This window comes from Pipistrellus hanaki, assembly GCF_964339955.1.
Source record: "Pipistrellus hanaki genome assembly, chromosome: 18".
NCBI lineage: Eukaryota > Metazoa > Chordata > Mammalia > Chiroptera > Vespertilionidae > Pipistrellus > Pipistrellus hanaki.
The window spans coordinates 11,391,296-11,406,545 of record NC_140520.1 but is presented as its reverse complement, the minus strand read 5'-3'; the positions used below and the strand labels follow the sequence as shown (position 1 = coordinate 11,406,545).

At 44.2% G+C, this 15,250-nt stretch overlaps 2 protein-coding genes across 2 annotated transcripts; one reads left to right on the top strand and one right to left on the bottom strand.

Annotated features, from left to right (window-relative positions):
- Positions 1–3,816: 3,816 nt before the first annotated feature.
- Positions 3,817–8,031, top strand: TNFAIP8L2 (TNF alpha induced protein 8 like 2). The gene is made up of 2 exons (XM_084866448.1): positions 3,817–4,677; positions 7,015–8,031. Exon 2 carries the CDS (start codon positions 7,020–7,022, stop codon positions 7,572–7,574), a length of 555 nt encoding a protein of 184 aa, XP_084722574.1. The 5' UTR covers positions 3,817–4,677; positions 7,015–7,019; the 3' UTR covers positions 7,575–8,031.
- Positions 8,032–15,036, bottom strand: LYSMD1 (LysM domain containing 1). The gene is made up of 3 exons (XM_084866447.1): positions 14,850–15,036; positions 9,545–9,909; positions 8,032–9,136 (listed from the first exon to the last, which is right to left on the bottom strand). Exons 1-3 carry the CDS (start codon positions 15,027–15,029, stop codon positions 8,998–9,000), a joined length of 684 nt encoding a protein of 227 aa, XP_084722573.1. The 5' UTR covers positions 15,030–15,036; the 3' UTR covers positions 8,032–8,997.
- Positions 15,037–15,250: the final 214 nt, after the last annotated feature.

Here is a 15,250-nt window from a genome sequence, read left to right as displayed (position 1 = left end):
ATGTCTCTCTCTCTCTTTCCCTCCTTCCCTCTTTCCCTTCCACTCTCTCTAAAAATTACTGGAAGAAATGTCCTTAGGTGGAGGATTAGTAAAAAATATATAGATAATACCATCACTTAACCAGTTTTTCACTTATTCAGAAGTACTGGGAACTTAATTGTCTAGGAAAACCACGAGGACTTCAAAGTCTATAATATATGTACTTAATACTGTTTGCTCCTCTTTCACATGGCCAAAATGCTACAATTTTCAATTGTCTGCCTTTTTTTCCTTTTTAAAAAAATATATTTCTTTATTGATTTCAGATAGGGAGGAGAGAAACATCAATGAGAGAATCGTTGATCAGCTGCCTCCTGCACATCTCCCACCCCCCACTGGGGATCAAACCTGCAACCCAGGAATGTGCCCTTGGCCGGAATCGAACCTGGGACCCTTCAGTCCACAGGCCATGTCGGCTAGGACTGCCTTGTTTTCTTAATCTTCCCTTGCTATCATAATGCTCATTGTTATATGTTGCTTTCAAAAGCTTCTCTTTGCTCTTTTAATTTGCTATTCATTATATGCTGTGGGTTCAGAGATGATTACTAGAAATGGGTATAGAGAAAATAAAGACTTCCACATAAATGAGGTAAATGAACATTATTTCATGTGACTGCTGTTATGTCTGGTCTTGGGGGTGTGTGTGTGATTTGGTTTTTGTTGTTGTTGTCATTGTTAATCCTCACCTGAAGATATTTTTCCATTGATTCTTAGTGAGCGTGGGAGGGATGGGGAGGGACAGAGAAAGAGAAACATGTGAGAAAGACACATCAATTGGCTGCCTTCTGCATGCCTTGCACTGAGGATAAAGCCCACACCCAGGCGTGTGCCCAGACCAGAAATTGAACCAGCAACCTCCTGGTTCCTGGGTCATTGCTTAACCACTGAGCCACACTGGCTAGGCAGATCATCGTTTCTTTTAATGAAAAAGAACTTTTATTATTCCTATGATTTGAGTAGTGCCACCTACTCTTGTCCCCAGAGTGTGATGTGGTCAGTGAATTGTTAGAGCAATCAGAATGGAATGCTACCACATTCATTATGAGGTTAAAGTTATTACCTCATAACCTTGTAAAGCAATTATCAGAAAAAGCATAGGCTTGAGAGTCTTACAAAGTCTTCAGTCTGCCATTTATTAGCCCTCCAATTTGGAGACAGATTATTTAACCTCTTTAAGCCTCAGTCTTTTTCATTAGTAAAAAGGATATCTCCACATTTAATTCATATGGTTATAAGAGGATTAAATGAGATATTTATTGTACATAACATCTAGCAAATTTCAATCAATAAACACTAGTTCCCGTTCTCTCCTCTCACTTCCCTCCTCTGAACTCTGAATCCATTCTCTTCCATCTGCCCTCCCACCTTGCTCCATATGCTTTCCCTCTCCTTTGCATTTTTCTAAGCCCCCCCTCTCTACTGCTCCCTCCTTTCCACCTACAAAGGTCCTCAACTCTCAGCTAAAAGTAGTTCTTCTGTCAGTCCAGCTTCCACCCCCTTAAGCTACCTTTCCATTTCTCTTCATCCCTTTACCATCACACTCCTTAAAGCAGTTAACACTCCCCATCCAGGCTGTATGAAGGACCCTCAGCTCTGGACCTGGGCTCAGAGAGGCCGAAGTAAAAAAGAAGTCAGGACCCTGGCCACTATCTCCGAGGAGGAAGACCCATGTGTTGGGAGTCAGTATGCTGACTGTCTTGACTTCTGAACTTTAACTTTTCACAGTCAGCTAACTTCCTGATCCTTCCCCTTCTTCAAGAACTCCTTTCTGGGAAAATCACCAAACCCCAAGGTCTCTCATTAGTACTCATCCTGTGCTTAAGCAAGCTATACCATTGATCACTTCTTTTCCAGCTACCCCTTTCTCAGCTAAAAGTTTACTGAAGACTCTAACCCAGTGGTCGGCAAACTCATTAGTCAACAGAGTCAAATATCAACAGAACAACGATTGAAATTTCTTTTGAGAGCCAAATTTTTTAAACTTAAACTTCTTCTAAGGCCACTTCTTCAAAATAGACTCGCCCAGGCCGTGGTATTTTATGGAAGAGCCACACTCAAGGGGCCAAAGAGCCTCATGTTTGCCGACCACGGCTCTAACCCAATCCCATTGAGCTAATGATTTCACTTTCCTGATTGAAAATCTGTAATGCCTCTCTACTGCCTATGGGAAAAGCCTGAAGTCTTAAGCAAGTGCTTCAAGACCTTCCATAACCTGGTCTTTTTCCTTCTTCACGTCTCTCAAAACCTATGCTCCAAACATACAGAATAAATCACTGCTTCCTGAGTATACCTCATATTATCTTTACCTGGTATTCACTGTAGGACTTATACTTATTCCCATCGTCTGGGAAGCACTTCTTTCTCAAATCTGCCTATTAAATAGTATCCCTCCTTCCAAGTCTGCTTCTTTGCCCTATAAAAAATACCCTAAATTTCTCTTTACTCTCATAATTTCTTATTGATTTGAGAGTGAAAGAGATTTCTTGTTCCACTTATTTATGCATTCGTTGATTGCAGCTTGTATGTGATCAAACCTGCAACCTTGGCATATTGGGACAATGCTCTAACCAACTGAGCTACATGGCTAGAGCTGTATGATTCTTTTTTTTTTTTTTTTTTCAACAAAAAGAAAGGGAGAGGGATAGTTAGAAACATTGATGAGAAACATCGATCAGCTGCCTCCCGCACACTCCCCACTGGGAATATGCTTACAATCAAGGTACCTGCCCTTGACTGGAATTGAACCTGGGACCCTTCCCAGGTTCAATTCCAGTCAAGGGCAGGTACCTTGATTGTAAGCATAGACTGAAGGGTCCCAGGTTCAATTCCAGTCAAGGGCAGGTACCTTGATTGTAAGCATATTCATGCAACCAGCCCTAACCGGTTTTGCTCAGTGGATAGAGTGTCTGCCTATAGGCAGACACTCTATCCACTGAGCAAAACCGGTTAGGGCTGGTTGCATGATTTTTTATGGTAAATACTTTTGCCTCATTTAGGAACTCTGACTTTCCTACATTTAATTTTTTTTTTAGCCGGGACCAGTTTGGCTCAGTGGATAGAGCGTCGGCCTGCGGACTGAAAGGTCCCGGGTTCGATTCCGGTCAAGGGCTTGTACCTTGGTTGCAGGCACATCCCCAGTGGGGGGTGTGCAGGAGGCAGCTGGCCGGTGTTTCTCTCTCATCAACGTTTCTAACTCTCTGTCCCTCTCAATTCCTCTCTGTGTAAAATCAATAAAATATATTTAAAAAAAAAAGATAATTTTTTTTAAATTGATTTCAGAGAGGGAGAGGAAGAAAGGAATAGAAACATCAATGATGGGAAAGAATCATTGACTGGGTGCCTCCTCCACACCCCATACTGGGGATCAAGCCTGCAACCAGGCCTGTGCCCTGAGCTGAAATCAAACAGTGACCTCTTGCTTCATAGGTCAAGGCTCAACCACTGAGCAATGCCGGCTGGGCCCTTCATTTTTAAAATTTCTTTAGCAGCCAAAACCGGTTTGGCTCAGTGGATAGAGCGTCAGCCTGTGGACTGGAAGGTCCCAGATTCGATTCCGGTCAAGGGCATGTACCTTGGTTGAGAGCACATCCCCTATGGGGGGTATGCAGGAGGCAGCTGACAGATGATTCTCTCTCATCAATGTTTCTAACTCTCTATCCCTCTCTCCTCCTCTCTGTAAAAAAATCAATAAAATATATTAAAATAAATAAATAAATAAATAAATACATACATACATACATACAATTTCTTTAGCAGCTACAAAGTACATGGTAGGCTTGTTTTTTCCAGTGGTTCGATCCTGTGCTGACACCTGCTGGTCAGATCTGGTTTGGCAGCCTGGCCCTAACACCTTCCTCTCGCAAGTAATATTAAGAGTGGGGACAGTCTGTGGCAACCTGACTCAGCCAGACGCTGGAAGCATATGCTCTTGATAACATTGCTCCTTGGTTCCACCCTTCCCTGGAGACTCCAGGAACACTCAAGTCTGTTGAGTCTCTGGCTTGCCTCTGGAATCTCCGGTTTAAGTTCAGTTCAATCTTCAGAACATTCTCCATTGACCACACACCCCAGCCATTTGTACTTTACAAGATTTCAAGGAATTGGGCAGCAAGCAAAGAAGCAAGTGAACAATTTGAGGGCAGGGTTTATGTAATCCCTCCTTATCACCTCAAAGAATCAAGACTAGCCAGTTTGGCTCCATGGATAGAGCATCAGTTTGCAGGTTGAAGGGTTCTAGGTTTAATTCTAGTCAAGGGCACACGCTTGAGTTGTGGGCTTGATCCCCAGTGTGGGGACATGCAGGAGGCAGCCAATCAGTGATTCTCATCATGATGTTTCCATCTCTCTCTCCCTTCTTCTCTGAAATCAATAAAATATATATTAGGAAAAACAAACAAACAAGAATCAAGACTATTTCCTACAGAGTGCTATTCCTTTTGACCTATGTCACACTTCAAGGAGGCTCTTGGGCCATAAACTTTCTTGGTGACTGTATGAAGAACCGGAGGTTGAGACGAGAGTAGGTAGGCGGGGCTTGAGGGGTGGGGCCAGGCCAAAGGGCCTCTCACTTTGGAGCTTCTCCATTCAGTCAGCCCTTCCGGAACATCCAAGGCAAGACTGGCACCCAGTGCACAGCAGGTGAGCGACTGGCAATGACTGGCAAGGGACTGGTAGGCTTTGGGGGGTGAAGGTGACAGAGAGTCCTTGCTCTGTCAGCCTGATCTTTCCAGATTGTGAGACTAACCTGATGGTAGTATTCTTGGGTCTCCAGTGGAGGGGTCCCGCTCAGTTTTTCCTGGGGCAAGGCAGACACGGTTTGGGATGGTTTGAGGCAGGACTGAGACCTGGGAGTGGAGGTGTGTGTGTCTGACAGAGTACTGAGAGATGCAAGGCAATCTTGGGAGACATGGAGGCAAATGTAAGGGCCAGAGGAGGAGCATGACCAGAGGATCATAGGGCAAGTCCCAGTGAGAGAAAAAGTGAGACAGAAACAGGGCAAGAGGGAGAGGACAGTGGACCAGATGTGAGATGGCAACGGGGGCAACTGAGAGCAGGGTAACGGAAGGCCAAGGAGGAAGGAAGGCCCAATGGAGCAATCTACTCTCCCGGCCGCGGAACCTGGGTTCAGAAAACCCCCAACAAAGGCAGGAACAAAGCGAGGTTCCTGGTTCCCCTTGAACTAACTCAGCTGGGGAAGAAACCCCCCGAGCCCCACGTACCCATCTGCCTGACTTTTCAGACTCCCACATTGGTTTGGGGGAGAGGGTGAGGCTGCTCCTCACTGCGGTCACAGCCACATCCTGCAGATCAGGGGAGGGGGAAGTAAGAAGCAAAACAACCAGAACAACCATAGGCAAAGCCATGGCGAGCGCACCCTGGACATTTGCAGCTGATGGGTCACCAGGAGGGTCCTAGCTCAGGCCCAGCGGAAGACTTAGACCTCTAGTACTGCCTGCCCCGCTGAGGTGCTTGCTTCTCATGCTTCCTCGGTGTACTTCAACAGCCTTGACAGTATTCCAGGGAAGGAAGTTTCTTTGGATTATTATTATTTTTAAAATATATTTTATTGATTTTTTTTACAGAGAGGAAAGGAGATAGAGTTAGACACATCAATAAGCTGAAACTGGTTTGGCTTAGTTGATAGAGCGTTGGCCTGTGGACTGAAGGGTCCCGGGTTCGATTCCAGTCAAGGGCATGTGCCTTGGTTGCGGGCACATCCCTAGTGGGAGGTGTGCAGGAAGCGGCTGATAGATGTTTCTCTCTCATCCATGTTTCTAACTCTCTTTCCCTCTCCCTTCCTCTCTGTAAAAAATCAATAAAATATATTAAAAAAAGAAAAAAAAGAAACATCAATGAGAAACATCGATTAGCTGCCTTCTGCACACCCCCTACTAGGGATGTGCCAGCAACCAAGGTACATGCCCTTGACCAGAATCTAATTTGGGACCCTTCAGTCCACAGGCTGTCTCTCTATCCACCGAGCCAAACCAGTTAGGGCATGGATTATTTGGTTTGAAACCCCTTTTTATCATTTGCTAGTGACTTTGGCCAAGTTGCTTAATTTCACTTGGCTTCAGTTTTCTCATTGTAAAATGCGGATGTCTATCTTACAAAGGGTTGTGAAGACTGAGATAATTCACATAAAGCACTTGGCACATAGTAGGTTCTCAATACATGTTAGGTATTATTTTTATCAAGACTCCTGCGGCCCCACATTTCTTACTTATGTAAAGGCAATATATCGCACTGGTTGACATGGGTTTTTGGAGTCAGAAAAACAGTAGTGTTTACCCTTGGGTAAATTATTTAATTAAGCCTCCGTTTGCTCAGCTATAAACAAGGATAGAAATACCTACACCTCACAGATATATGCACATGGTCAGTGTCCAAAATGGTAGCTGGGAGAATTATTTGCCAGGTAAGCCTTATCTTCTCCCCTATAGCAGAAATACTCTGCTTTTCCTTAAAACTTACCTTGAGGTGGGCTAGCCTCATTCCTCCAGCCAAAGCTATTCTGCTCCTCTAGACTGCCTTAGAGATCAAGATTTCTTACAGCCCTGGCTGGTTTGGCTCAGTGCATATCAGCCTGAGTGTGGACTGAAGGGTCCTGGATTCGGTTCCAGTCAAGGGCACATGCCTGGGTTGCGGACTCAATCCCCAGTTTGGAGTGTGCAGGGAGTAGCCTATCAATGATTTTTTCTCATCAAAGATGTTTCTATCTCTCCCCCTCTCCCTTCCTCTCTGAAATCAATAAAAATATATTTAAAAACAAAAAAAAAAATATTTCTCACAGTAGTAAAGGGAAAAATAGGAACAAAGCATGGGGGGGAGGGGAAATCTGACAAGCAAAGATGCTGATGAGATAGAAACCAAATAAGAGACAGAAAAGGGGAAAAGCTATTTCTCTCTTTCTAAGGAAGCCTGTGGCCTTTCTTCTGACTGACCGCATACCCCCACCCCCACCTCCTTCTCCAGGAGCCATGGAGTCCTTCAGCTCAAAGAATCTGGCAATGCAGGCGGAGAAGAAGCTACTGAGTAAGATGGCAGGTCGGTCTGTGGCTCATCTCTTCATCGATGAGACAAGCAGCGAGGTGCTAGATGAGCTCTACCGTGTGTCCAAAGAGTACACGCAAAGCCGGTCCCAGGCCCAGCGGGTCATCAAGGACCTCGTCAAGGTGGCTGTCAAGGTGGCCGTGCTGCACCGCAGCGGGTGCTTTGGCCCCAGTGAGCTGGCCCTGGCTGCCAGCTTTCGCCAAAAACTGCGGCAGGGCGCCATGACGGCGCTCAGCTTTGGCGAGGTGGACTTCACTTTCGAGGCCGCGGTGCTGACCAACCTGCTGACCGAGTGCCGGGACATCCTGCTGGCCCTGGTGCAGCACCACCTCACGCCCAAGTCACACGGCCGCATCCGCCACGTGTTCGATCACTTCTCTGACCCGGGCCTGCTCACGGCCCTCTACGGGCCTGACTTCACTCAGCACCGCGGCAAGATCTGCGATGGGCTCAGGAAGTTGCTGGATGAGGGAAAACTCTGAACTCAGCACATTCCACCTTGATCCTGACTAAAGGGCTGGCTGAGAACGCAACAGACAATGAGTGGGCTTTCTAATTCTGCTCATCTGCGCTAAGGCTTTTCAGTCCTCAGTCTTCCTCAAGAGTGCTTTTGACTCCAACCCCCACCCCCAAATGACTGGAGGAGGAGAAGCAATGAGGCCTCTCTCCCACTCCAGCCCCTGGCAGGAAACAAAACTGCCTGCAAAGAGGAAGTGAAATTTGGATCTCTTATTTCCTCCATAAGGGATGTTTGAAACGGAAAGCCCCTTCCCCCGGGAACCCTTCTGGGGACACAAAGACAGAGGGGGGAAGAGGTTGCTTTGAGACATCCTAGACCTGCAGTTCCAGGCAGCGCCAGGACAGACACCGGAGGCTGTTCCAGAGCACAGGAAGAGGGCAGGCGGAGTCTCACAGGGGAAATAAAACTACTGAAACACGCACAGGGCTCAGTGTTTAATCTCTCCAGTTTCAGTGTCTTATATCTTATGATCATCACGATGGCATATAAACACCATTTATCTCACCACTCGCCTTTCCACACAGGACACTCAGGCGTATTTCAGTATCACTGGGGTTCCCTTGCCTACGTCTGTTTAAAAACTGTACCACAGATCAGTGCTACAAATTGCAAATAAATATTAAGTGAGGAGCAAGGCATACAGCGATAGACTCTGATGGGGAGGGAGGATAAGAAATAGGAACTGTTCGTTATACTCCCACAACTGTTCTCCCCTTCGAACTCCAAGGCAATTCTTCCATCCCTTAGCTGCACACAGGCTGAATTGAGGTGCAGTGACTATTTTTTTTTTTTTTTTAACTATTCAATTCCGGTACCTACATCACTGTGACTAAACCCAAATTCTTTACGTTGAGGGTCAGATCACTGATTGCCTCATCCTCAATAACATGCTTGGCTGAAAAGGTGGGCAGCCAGCAGTTACTGGCTCACTGTTCCTGGGTTTCCATCACACCATGGCTATAAAAATCCCATTTTTCAGCTAAGGGTGGGAAAGAACAAAATACCGCAAATAAATATTACTTCAATATAGCACCAAATAAATTAGGTAATATACTGGAGATGGGGAAGAAGTTAGGGCCTGAGGGAGTCACCTGCCTCCTGTTCTAAGGCCAAGGAATGGGGAAAGGCAGCAGGGATATAAAAAGAACCTTTGAATCTAAAGGACAACTCTAGATTCAACCCAAGAACTGAGAAGGGGTCTATTCCCCACCCCTACTCTTGCCAATCAAACTGCCTCAGGCCAAGGAGCTCTTGAGGAGACACAAGGCTGGGCCGGAGGGAGGGAGGTGGGCTGGGCAGCCTTGTTCTTGAGCCTCACCTCAGGCTCCTCTCCCCCTCAAGTTGCTCCTTCACCATCTTGCTTCTCTCAATCAGTTCTGGAAACATCAGAGTTTGAAGATTTCATCCTCCTGGTCCCGAAGTGTCTGGATTCGAGAGGTCCGGGTCAGTGGCACGGGACCTAGGACTGCTCGCTGCTGCATCCGAGGGGAGCTGCGGTGATGGCCTGACTCCTCCCCAGGTACCCTGCAAACGAGGAAAGGGGAGAAAGAGTGACAGGTCCAGGGAAGAACCTGAGAACAGGCCAAGTGATGAGGTACGTGGGAAGCTGTCCTCCTTTCCTAATACATCCAAGCTGGTCTAGATGGAGTCTCAATGCCTTCTGGATAAATCCTACCCTACTGCTCCTTCATGGATCATCAACGCAGTAAGCACAGTCAACTATTTTACTCCAGTGAGAACACAAAACCCTTTCCCACTGCCTCTGCCCATTCCAGCAGCCACTGGCTCTGCTCATTGTCGTGGGGCCACTGGAGGAGAGGATTCCCCTTGCTTCTGCAGACACTGTGCTTGCTTCCTTGTGTTTCTGGCAAGGGAAGGCTGAAAGAGGGGAGAAGTCTGTGAAGGGGCTGAAAAGGAACCATTAAGACTCACCCACTTTCCCCTTTTCTCAGCTTCTGGGCAGCAGCCTTCTTTGACAGGCTGATCTGTGAGTCGAGCTTCTTCAGGAAGTCAGAGGCAGAGAGGTCATGGGAGGGAGTGGGGGGTTCCTGGCCAGGTGTGGAAAGGACTTCGCCATTGGCCCGTCCTGAACCTGCTTCCTGTTTCTTCTTCTCAGCTGAGTGTGGCCGAACTTCAGCCTTACTTGGCTGCATCTCTTCCTCTCCATCTTTCTCTTCCTCAGAATCCAAACCATTGAAGAGGTCTCTGGGCTCTGTCAGGATGGGGATGTAGAGGGTTTTCTTCAGGAAGATGGAGTCATTAGTATAAAGGCGGTTTGCACGTTTAATCTGTTCCATCTTAAAAAAAATAGTCACCACAATTAATGACAGTAATAAAGATAAATGTTATATTTGTATAGCATTTAATGCCTTTAAATTGACTGTGTATCCGTGGTGGATGTGGTTCAGTTGGTTGGAGGGTCACAGGTTCAATCCCCGGTCGGGGCACATACAGTAGGCAGCCCATCGATGTTTCTCTCACACCAATGTTTCTCTCCCCATTTCTTCTCCTCTCCCTTCCTCTCTCTCTAAAATCAATGAAAAACATACTCTCGGAAAAGGATCATATATATATATATATATATATATATATATATATATATATATATAATGTTTTTTGTTTTTTTTTAAAGGGATTGTACAGAGTCTTATCTCTTATCAAGAGACCCTAAAGTACAAGGGGCTGATCTTAGTCCTATTTTATTGATCAGTGGTTTTCATACCTTTTGGTTATTGGACCCTTTTACATTTTAAAAAATTATTGAGGAAACCCATGCCTGAGTGGCTCTATTGGCTGGAACAATATCTGTTCACCAAAATGTTGCGGATTCAATTTCAGGTCAGGGAACATACCTAGGTTGCGAGTTCAACCCCGGATTGGGGTGCATACTGGACGCAGTCCATCAGTGTTTCTCTCTCTCCCTCAATAAATATATCCTTGGGTGAGGATTTTTTTTTAATATATATTTTATTGATTTTACACAGAGAGGAATTGAGAGGGATAGAGAGTTAGAAACATCGATGAGAGAGAAACATCAACCAGCTGCCTCTTGCACACCCCCTACTAGGGATGTCCCCGAAACCAAGGTACATGCCCTTGACCGGAATTGAACCCAGGACCTTTCAGTCCATAGGCCGATGCTCTATCCACTGAGCCAAATCGGTGAGGATTTTTAAAAAATATTGAGGCAAAAAGCTTTTCTTTATGTGGATGATAGCTATCAATATTTAAATTACTTTAAATTAAAACTGAAAAAGTTTATGCCCTAGCTGGTGTGGCTGAGTAGACAGAGCATCAGCTTGTGGACTGAAGGGTCCCACGTCCAATTCCGGTCAAAGGCACATACCTCGGTTACAGAATCCTGGCCCTGGTTAGGGGCATATGGGAGGCAACAAACTAATGTGTCTCACTCACATCAGTGTTTCTCTTTGTCTCTCCCTTTCCTTCCACTCTCTAAAAAGAAAAACTCAAAACATTTAAGAACATGTACTTATTTAAAAATAATAAAGCTATTACATGTTAACATAAATATTTTAAGAAAAATAACTATATTTTCCAATACAACAAAAATGTAGCAAGGAGAGGCACTGTTTTACATTTTTGCAAATCACCTTAATATCTGATTTAATAGAATACAACAGGATTCTCACATCGGTCTCTACATTCAGTCTCTTTAAATATCACATGATGTAGTCTCTTCTTTTTTTTTTTAACTCAGTTTTTAACTTTAATTAAAACTGTATCTCAATAATTTCAGTTCGCTGTATATACTGTTCCTAGCTGATTACAATAAAATGAAATTCCCCTGATTCACACGTGATGTAACCTCTTGAAAATGTAAACTCATGAGAATGAGAATGAAAAACGGAAATAAAATCTCATTATTACTATGAAAACAGTTTGGACTTTGTGGACCCTGAAGGGTTTCAGGGACCCCTAAGGGTCCCTGGATCTCACTTTGAGAACTTCTATTAAAAATGATGGAACTGAGGCTCAGGGAGATTAAGTTACTTGCCTAAGATTATCTAATGACAGCGCTAGGACCCTTTTACTCCTTCTGGGAATATTCCACACTACAATATTAATTTCACTGACCAAATATTTACTTAGTACCTACTTATTTATCACTGAACATGGTGACTGGCATCACAATCTATCTACCTGTCTCCCAAGGTAGAAATACCAATGTCACCCTTAACTCATACTTTTCTTTCATCACCCATACCCACGTGGTCAACAAAAGTGCTGCAAAACTCTCATATCTAGTCTAATCTTCCGTCTTCTGCCATTTTAAATATATTTTATTGATTTTTTACAGGAGGAAGGGAGAGGAATAGAGAGTTAGAAACATCGATGACAGAGACATCGATCAGCTGCCTCTTGCACCCCCCCACCCCCTGGGATGTGCCCACAACCATGGTACATGCCCTTGACCGGAATCGAACCTGGGACCTTTCAGTCCACAGGCCTATACTCTATCCACTGAGCCAAACCGGTTTCGGCACTTTAGAACAACTCTTAATACTTCTCATCTGAGTTCTGAAAGTTTAATGGGTCTTTCTACTCATCCTTCACCTTGCTGACATCTATCTTCTTCTTCTTCTTCTTCTTTTTTTTTTTTTTTAAGAGAGGGAGGAAGGGAGAGAGAGACAGAAATATCAATGCGAGAGAGATACATCGATGGCTTGCCTCCCACAGGTGCCTCCACCAGGGATCGGGTATATGCTGACTGGGAATCAAACCAGAGACCTTCTGGTGCCCAAGATGACACTCCAATCAACTGAGCCACATCAGCCAGGGCACATCTATCTTTCTCAAAAAATCAACCTGATAAATTCAGTACCCTACTTATAAACTTACTCATTGGCTCAGTTAAAATACAAATTATCATTCAAGAGCATCTTCAATCTAGCCCCCATAACATTTAGCTTCATCTCTCTTCTTTTGCCATCTATATATTTTGTCATCCTGAACTTCTCCTTTTTCTTTGAATCCTATATAATAAAGAGCTAATATGCTAATTAGACCGGATGGCAGAATGACCTTCCAGAACAACCAGTGGGCATGGCCGCAAGGCAGTCGGGGCTGTGAGGGCTGAGCCCCTTGCACGAATTTTGTGCAGGAATTTTGTGTATCGGGCCTTTTAGTATATTATGATCTTTCACACTTTTGTGTCTTTATCTGCCTGATAGGTTTCTCCACTACCCCCTTTTCTGCCTGAAAAATTTCTACTTATCAACTCTCACTTCCTTGGTGTTACCTTCCTTAGGGCTCCCATACTATCAGTATTGTAATAATGCCTGCCCTGTTATATTGCTCAAACTCTGTAAGTCCCTTAAAGGCAGGAATGGTGACGTGCTGTCTCTGTGTCTCTAAGGTGCTCCTCAACATCACACAAACTTGGCACCCAGCAGAGCTCATTAATGCTTTATGACTGAACAAGCTAGATCATAAAATAGAAAAATCACAGATACAGTATGCTAGTATTTTATCATCAGAGGCCAGGCAGCCAGTTGTACTAAAAATTCATCCCATATTGGCATCAGTTTAGGAAATCATATTTCTTATGTCTGTCAAATATCTAAGCAGTTTCCGCCCCGGGCAAAAACTATTATAAAATCTTGACCAATAAAGTCTTATACTATAATGTGCTTAAAAATAAAACCAGATTAATCTAAACAATAAAAAAGTTAATATTGGCTTACAGTTCTGTACTTTTACTTTGCCAAGTGCTTTGATGACATTAATTTAAAAAAATACTTTTATTTCAGAGAGGAAGGGAAAGGGAGAGATAGAAATATCAATGATGAGAGAGATTAATTTATCAGCTGCCTCCTGCACGCCCATTACTGGGTATCAAGCCCACAATCTGGGCATGATAATCAATATATTTTTAAAAATAAAAACAAAAGAATGGAATATGTCCTCTTATATGGTACTTTTAGGAAATAACAAGGCCACAGAAAATTTACAGTAATATAATACCTTAGAGCTAGAAGGGACCTATGATATTATCTAGAAAAAATAAAAATTAATAGCATCAGCTCAACCGGTACACCAAAGTCATGGGTTAAAATCCAGTCAGGGCACATAAAAGAATCAACCAATGAATGCATAAATAAGTGGAACAACAAAATTGATGTTTCTCTCTCTCTCTCCTTTCCACTCTCTCTCTAAAACAAACAAACAAACAATTTTTTGAAGGAAAAATTCTTAAAGTAGAATATAGGCTATTGGAAAGAAAAAGATGTAAAAGGTCTAAACAATTGGATTGTATGCATTTGTAAAGAGAAGCATAGAGGAAGGAATTTGTAATTATTTCAAAGCCTTTAATGATGGCTCCCTTGAAATTTGCACTGATGTCTTATTCCCTTCCAGATAAAAAGTTTTTTCTAATTTTCCATCCTTTGTTAATACCTCTACAAACTCACCACATTCTCACCTACCATCATTATTTATCCCTGTTTATTTCTCACTAGACTGTAAATTATATGAGGACAACTATACATTTTATTTATGTCTGTACCTCCTAGAATGGCTACCAGAGTGCATTAAACCTACCAAGCATAAAAATGTTGCCTAAATTCAACAGGATGTGTAAAAATAATCAAACCCTCATCAACTTTAGTGCAGTATATTTTTACACCTAGTGTATATACCCTATGCATAACCTGAAAAGCTTGGTGTAGAGAGTACCTTGGAAAGAAGAAGGTAGAGCACTGAGGAGGGAAAAAGAACAAGGAGAGAGTGACACTTTAGGAACTTAGAACTAAAAACCAGGTCTCCACAATTTGCTGTAAATTTTTAATCACTCTCAAACAGTTTCTATGTGGCTATCAGTGGAGATTTTGTAATCAGACAGAAGTCTAATGCTCATTAGTTATTTGACCTTAGTCAAATTGGTGAACCAATCTAAGTCTCAGTTTCCTCATCTATAAAAAGGGGACAACAACTGTATGCTCATAGGGATGTGAGGATCAAATGGGCTAACGTATATAAAGCCCCTAGCACAGTGACTCGAATAATAAAAGAGAGCTGCTCCTCTCCACTAAGATAGTGTGGACAGGATTGGTCCTGGCCAGACAGTGCAAATGGGAAAACAAAAACACAAAGGTGGATCAGACAACACAACACCGTTAGGGAAATTTCAGAGGAAATAGCCTAGAAGGGACACTATATTGTCCTGAGGAATAAATCTCTTCCAACTGGTTGCCAGTCCCAATCCTGGAAGACTCACCGTCACCCCGTATTTGAGTGCTAGTCCAGCCAGGGTGTCTCCGGGCGCCAGCTGATGCTCCAGGCGCCTCTCCCTCACCGGGGAGCAGGTAGACTGCACCAGGCTTCCGTACGAACGAGCCCGGCTCCCTTGAAGCAGCCCTGACCCCCCGAGGGGGTCCTGTCTAGAGGGAGATGCCATCTCCTCAATCTGCCGGCAGCTGGGGTTGCAACTGCCAGACGGACAGACGCCCGGCTAAGTGACCGATAGTGACAGCAGGCCCGGGGACTGGGGACAAATAACCAAATCCCTTTCTCTTTCTGTCTTCCCTCCCAAGCCACCGGTCTCCCTGGCACTAACACCCCGCTCCACTCGCTTATCCTCCCTCCAGGCGCCTTTCCCACAAATCCGCTCTCTCGCGT

Coding starts and splice junctions, on each gene's coding strand:
- TNFAIP8L2 (XM_084866448.1), top strand. CDS start 7,020: ATGGAGTCCTTCAGCTCAAAGAATCTGGCAATGCAGGCGGAGAAGAAG.
- LYSMD1 (XM_084866447.1), bottom strand. CDS start 15,029: ATGGCATCTCCCTCTAGACAGGACCCCCTCGGGGGGTCAGGGCTGCTT. Junction 9,910..14,849: donor CACTCAAATACGGGGTGACG/GTGAGTCTTCCA, acceptor ATTTTTTTTAAG/ATGGAACAGATTAAACGTGC. Junction 9,137..9,544: donor CTGAGAAAAGGGGAAAGTGG/GTGAGTCTTAAT, acceptor CCTCGTTTGCAG/GGTACCTGGGGAGGAGTCAG.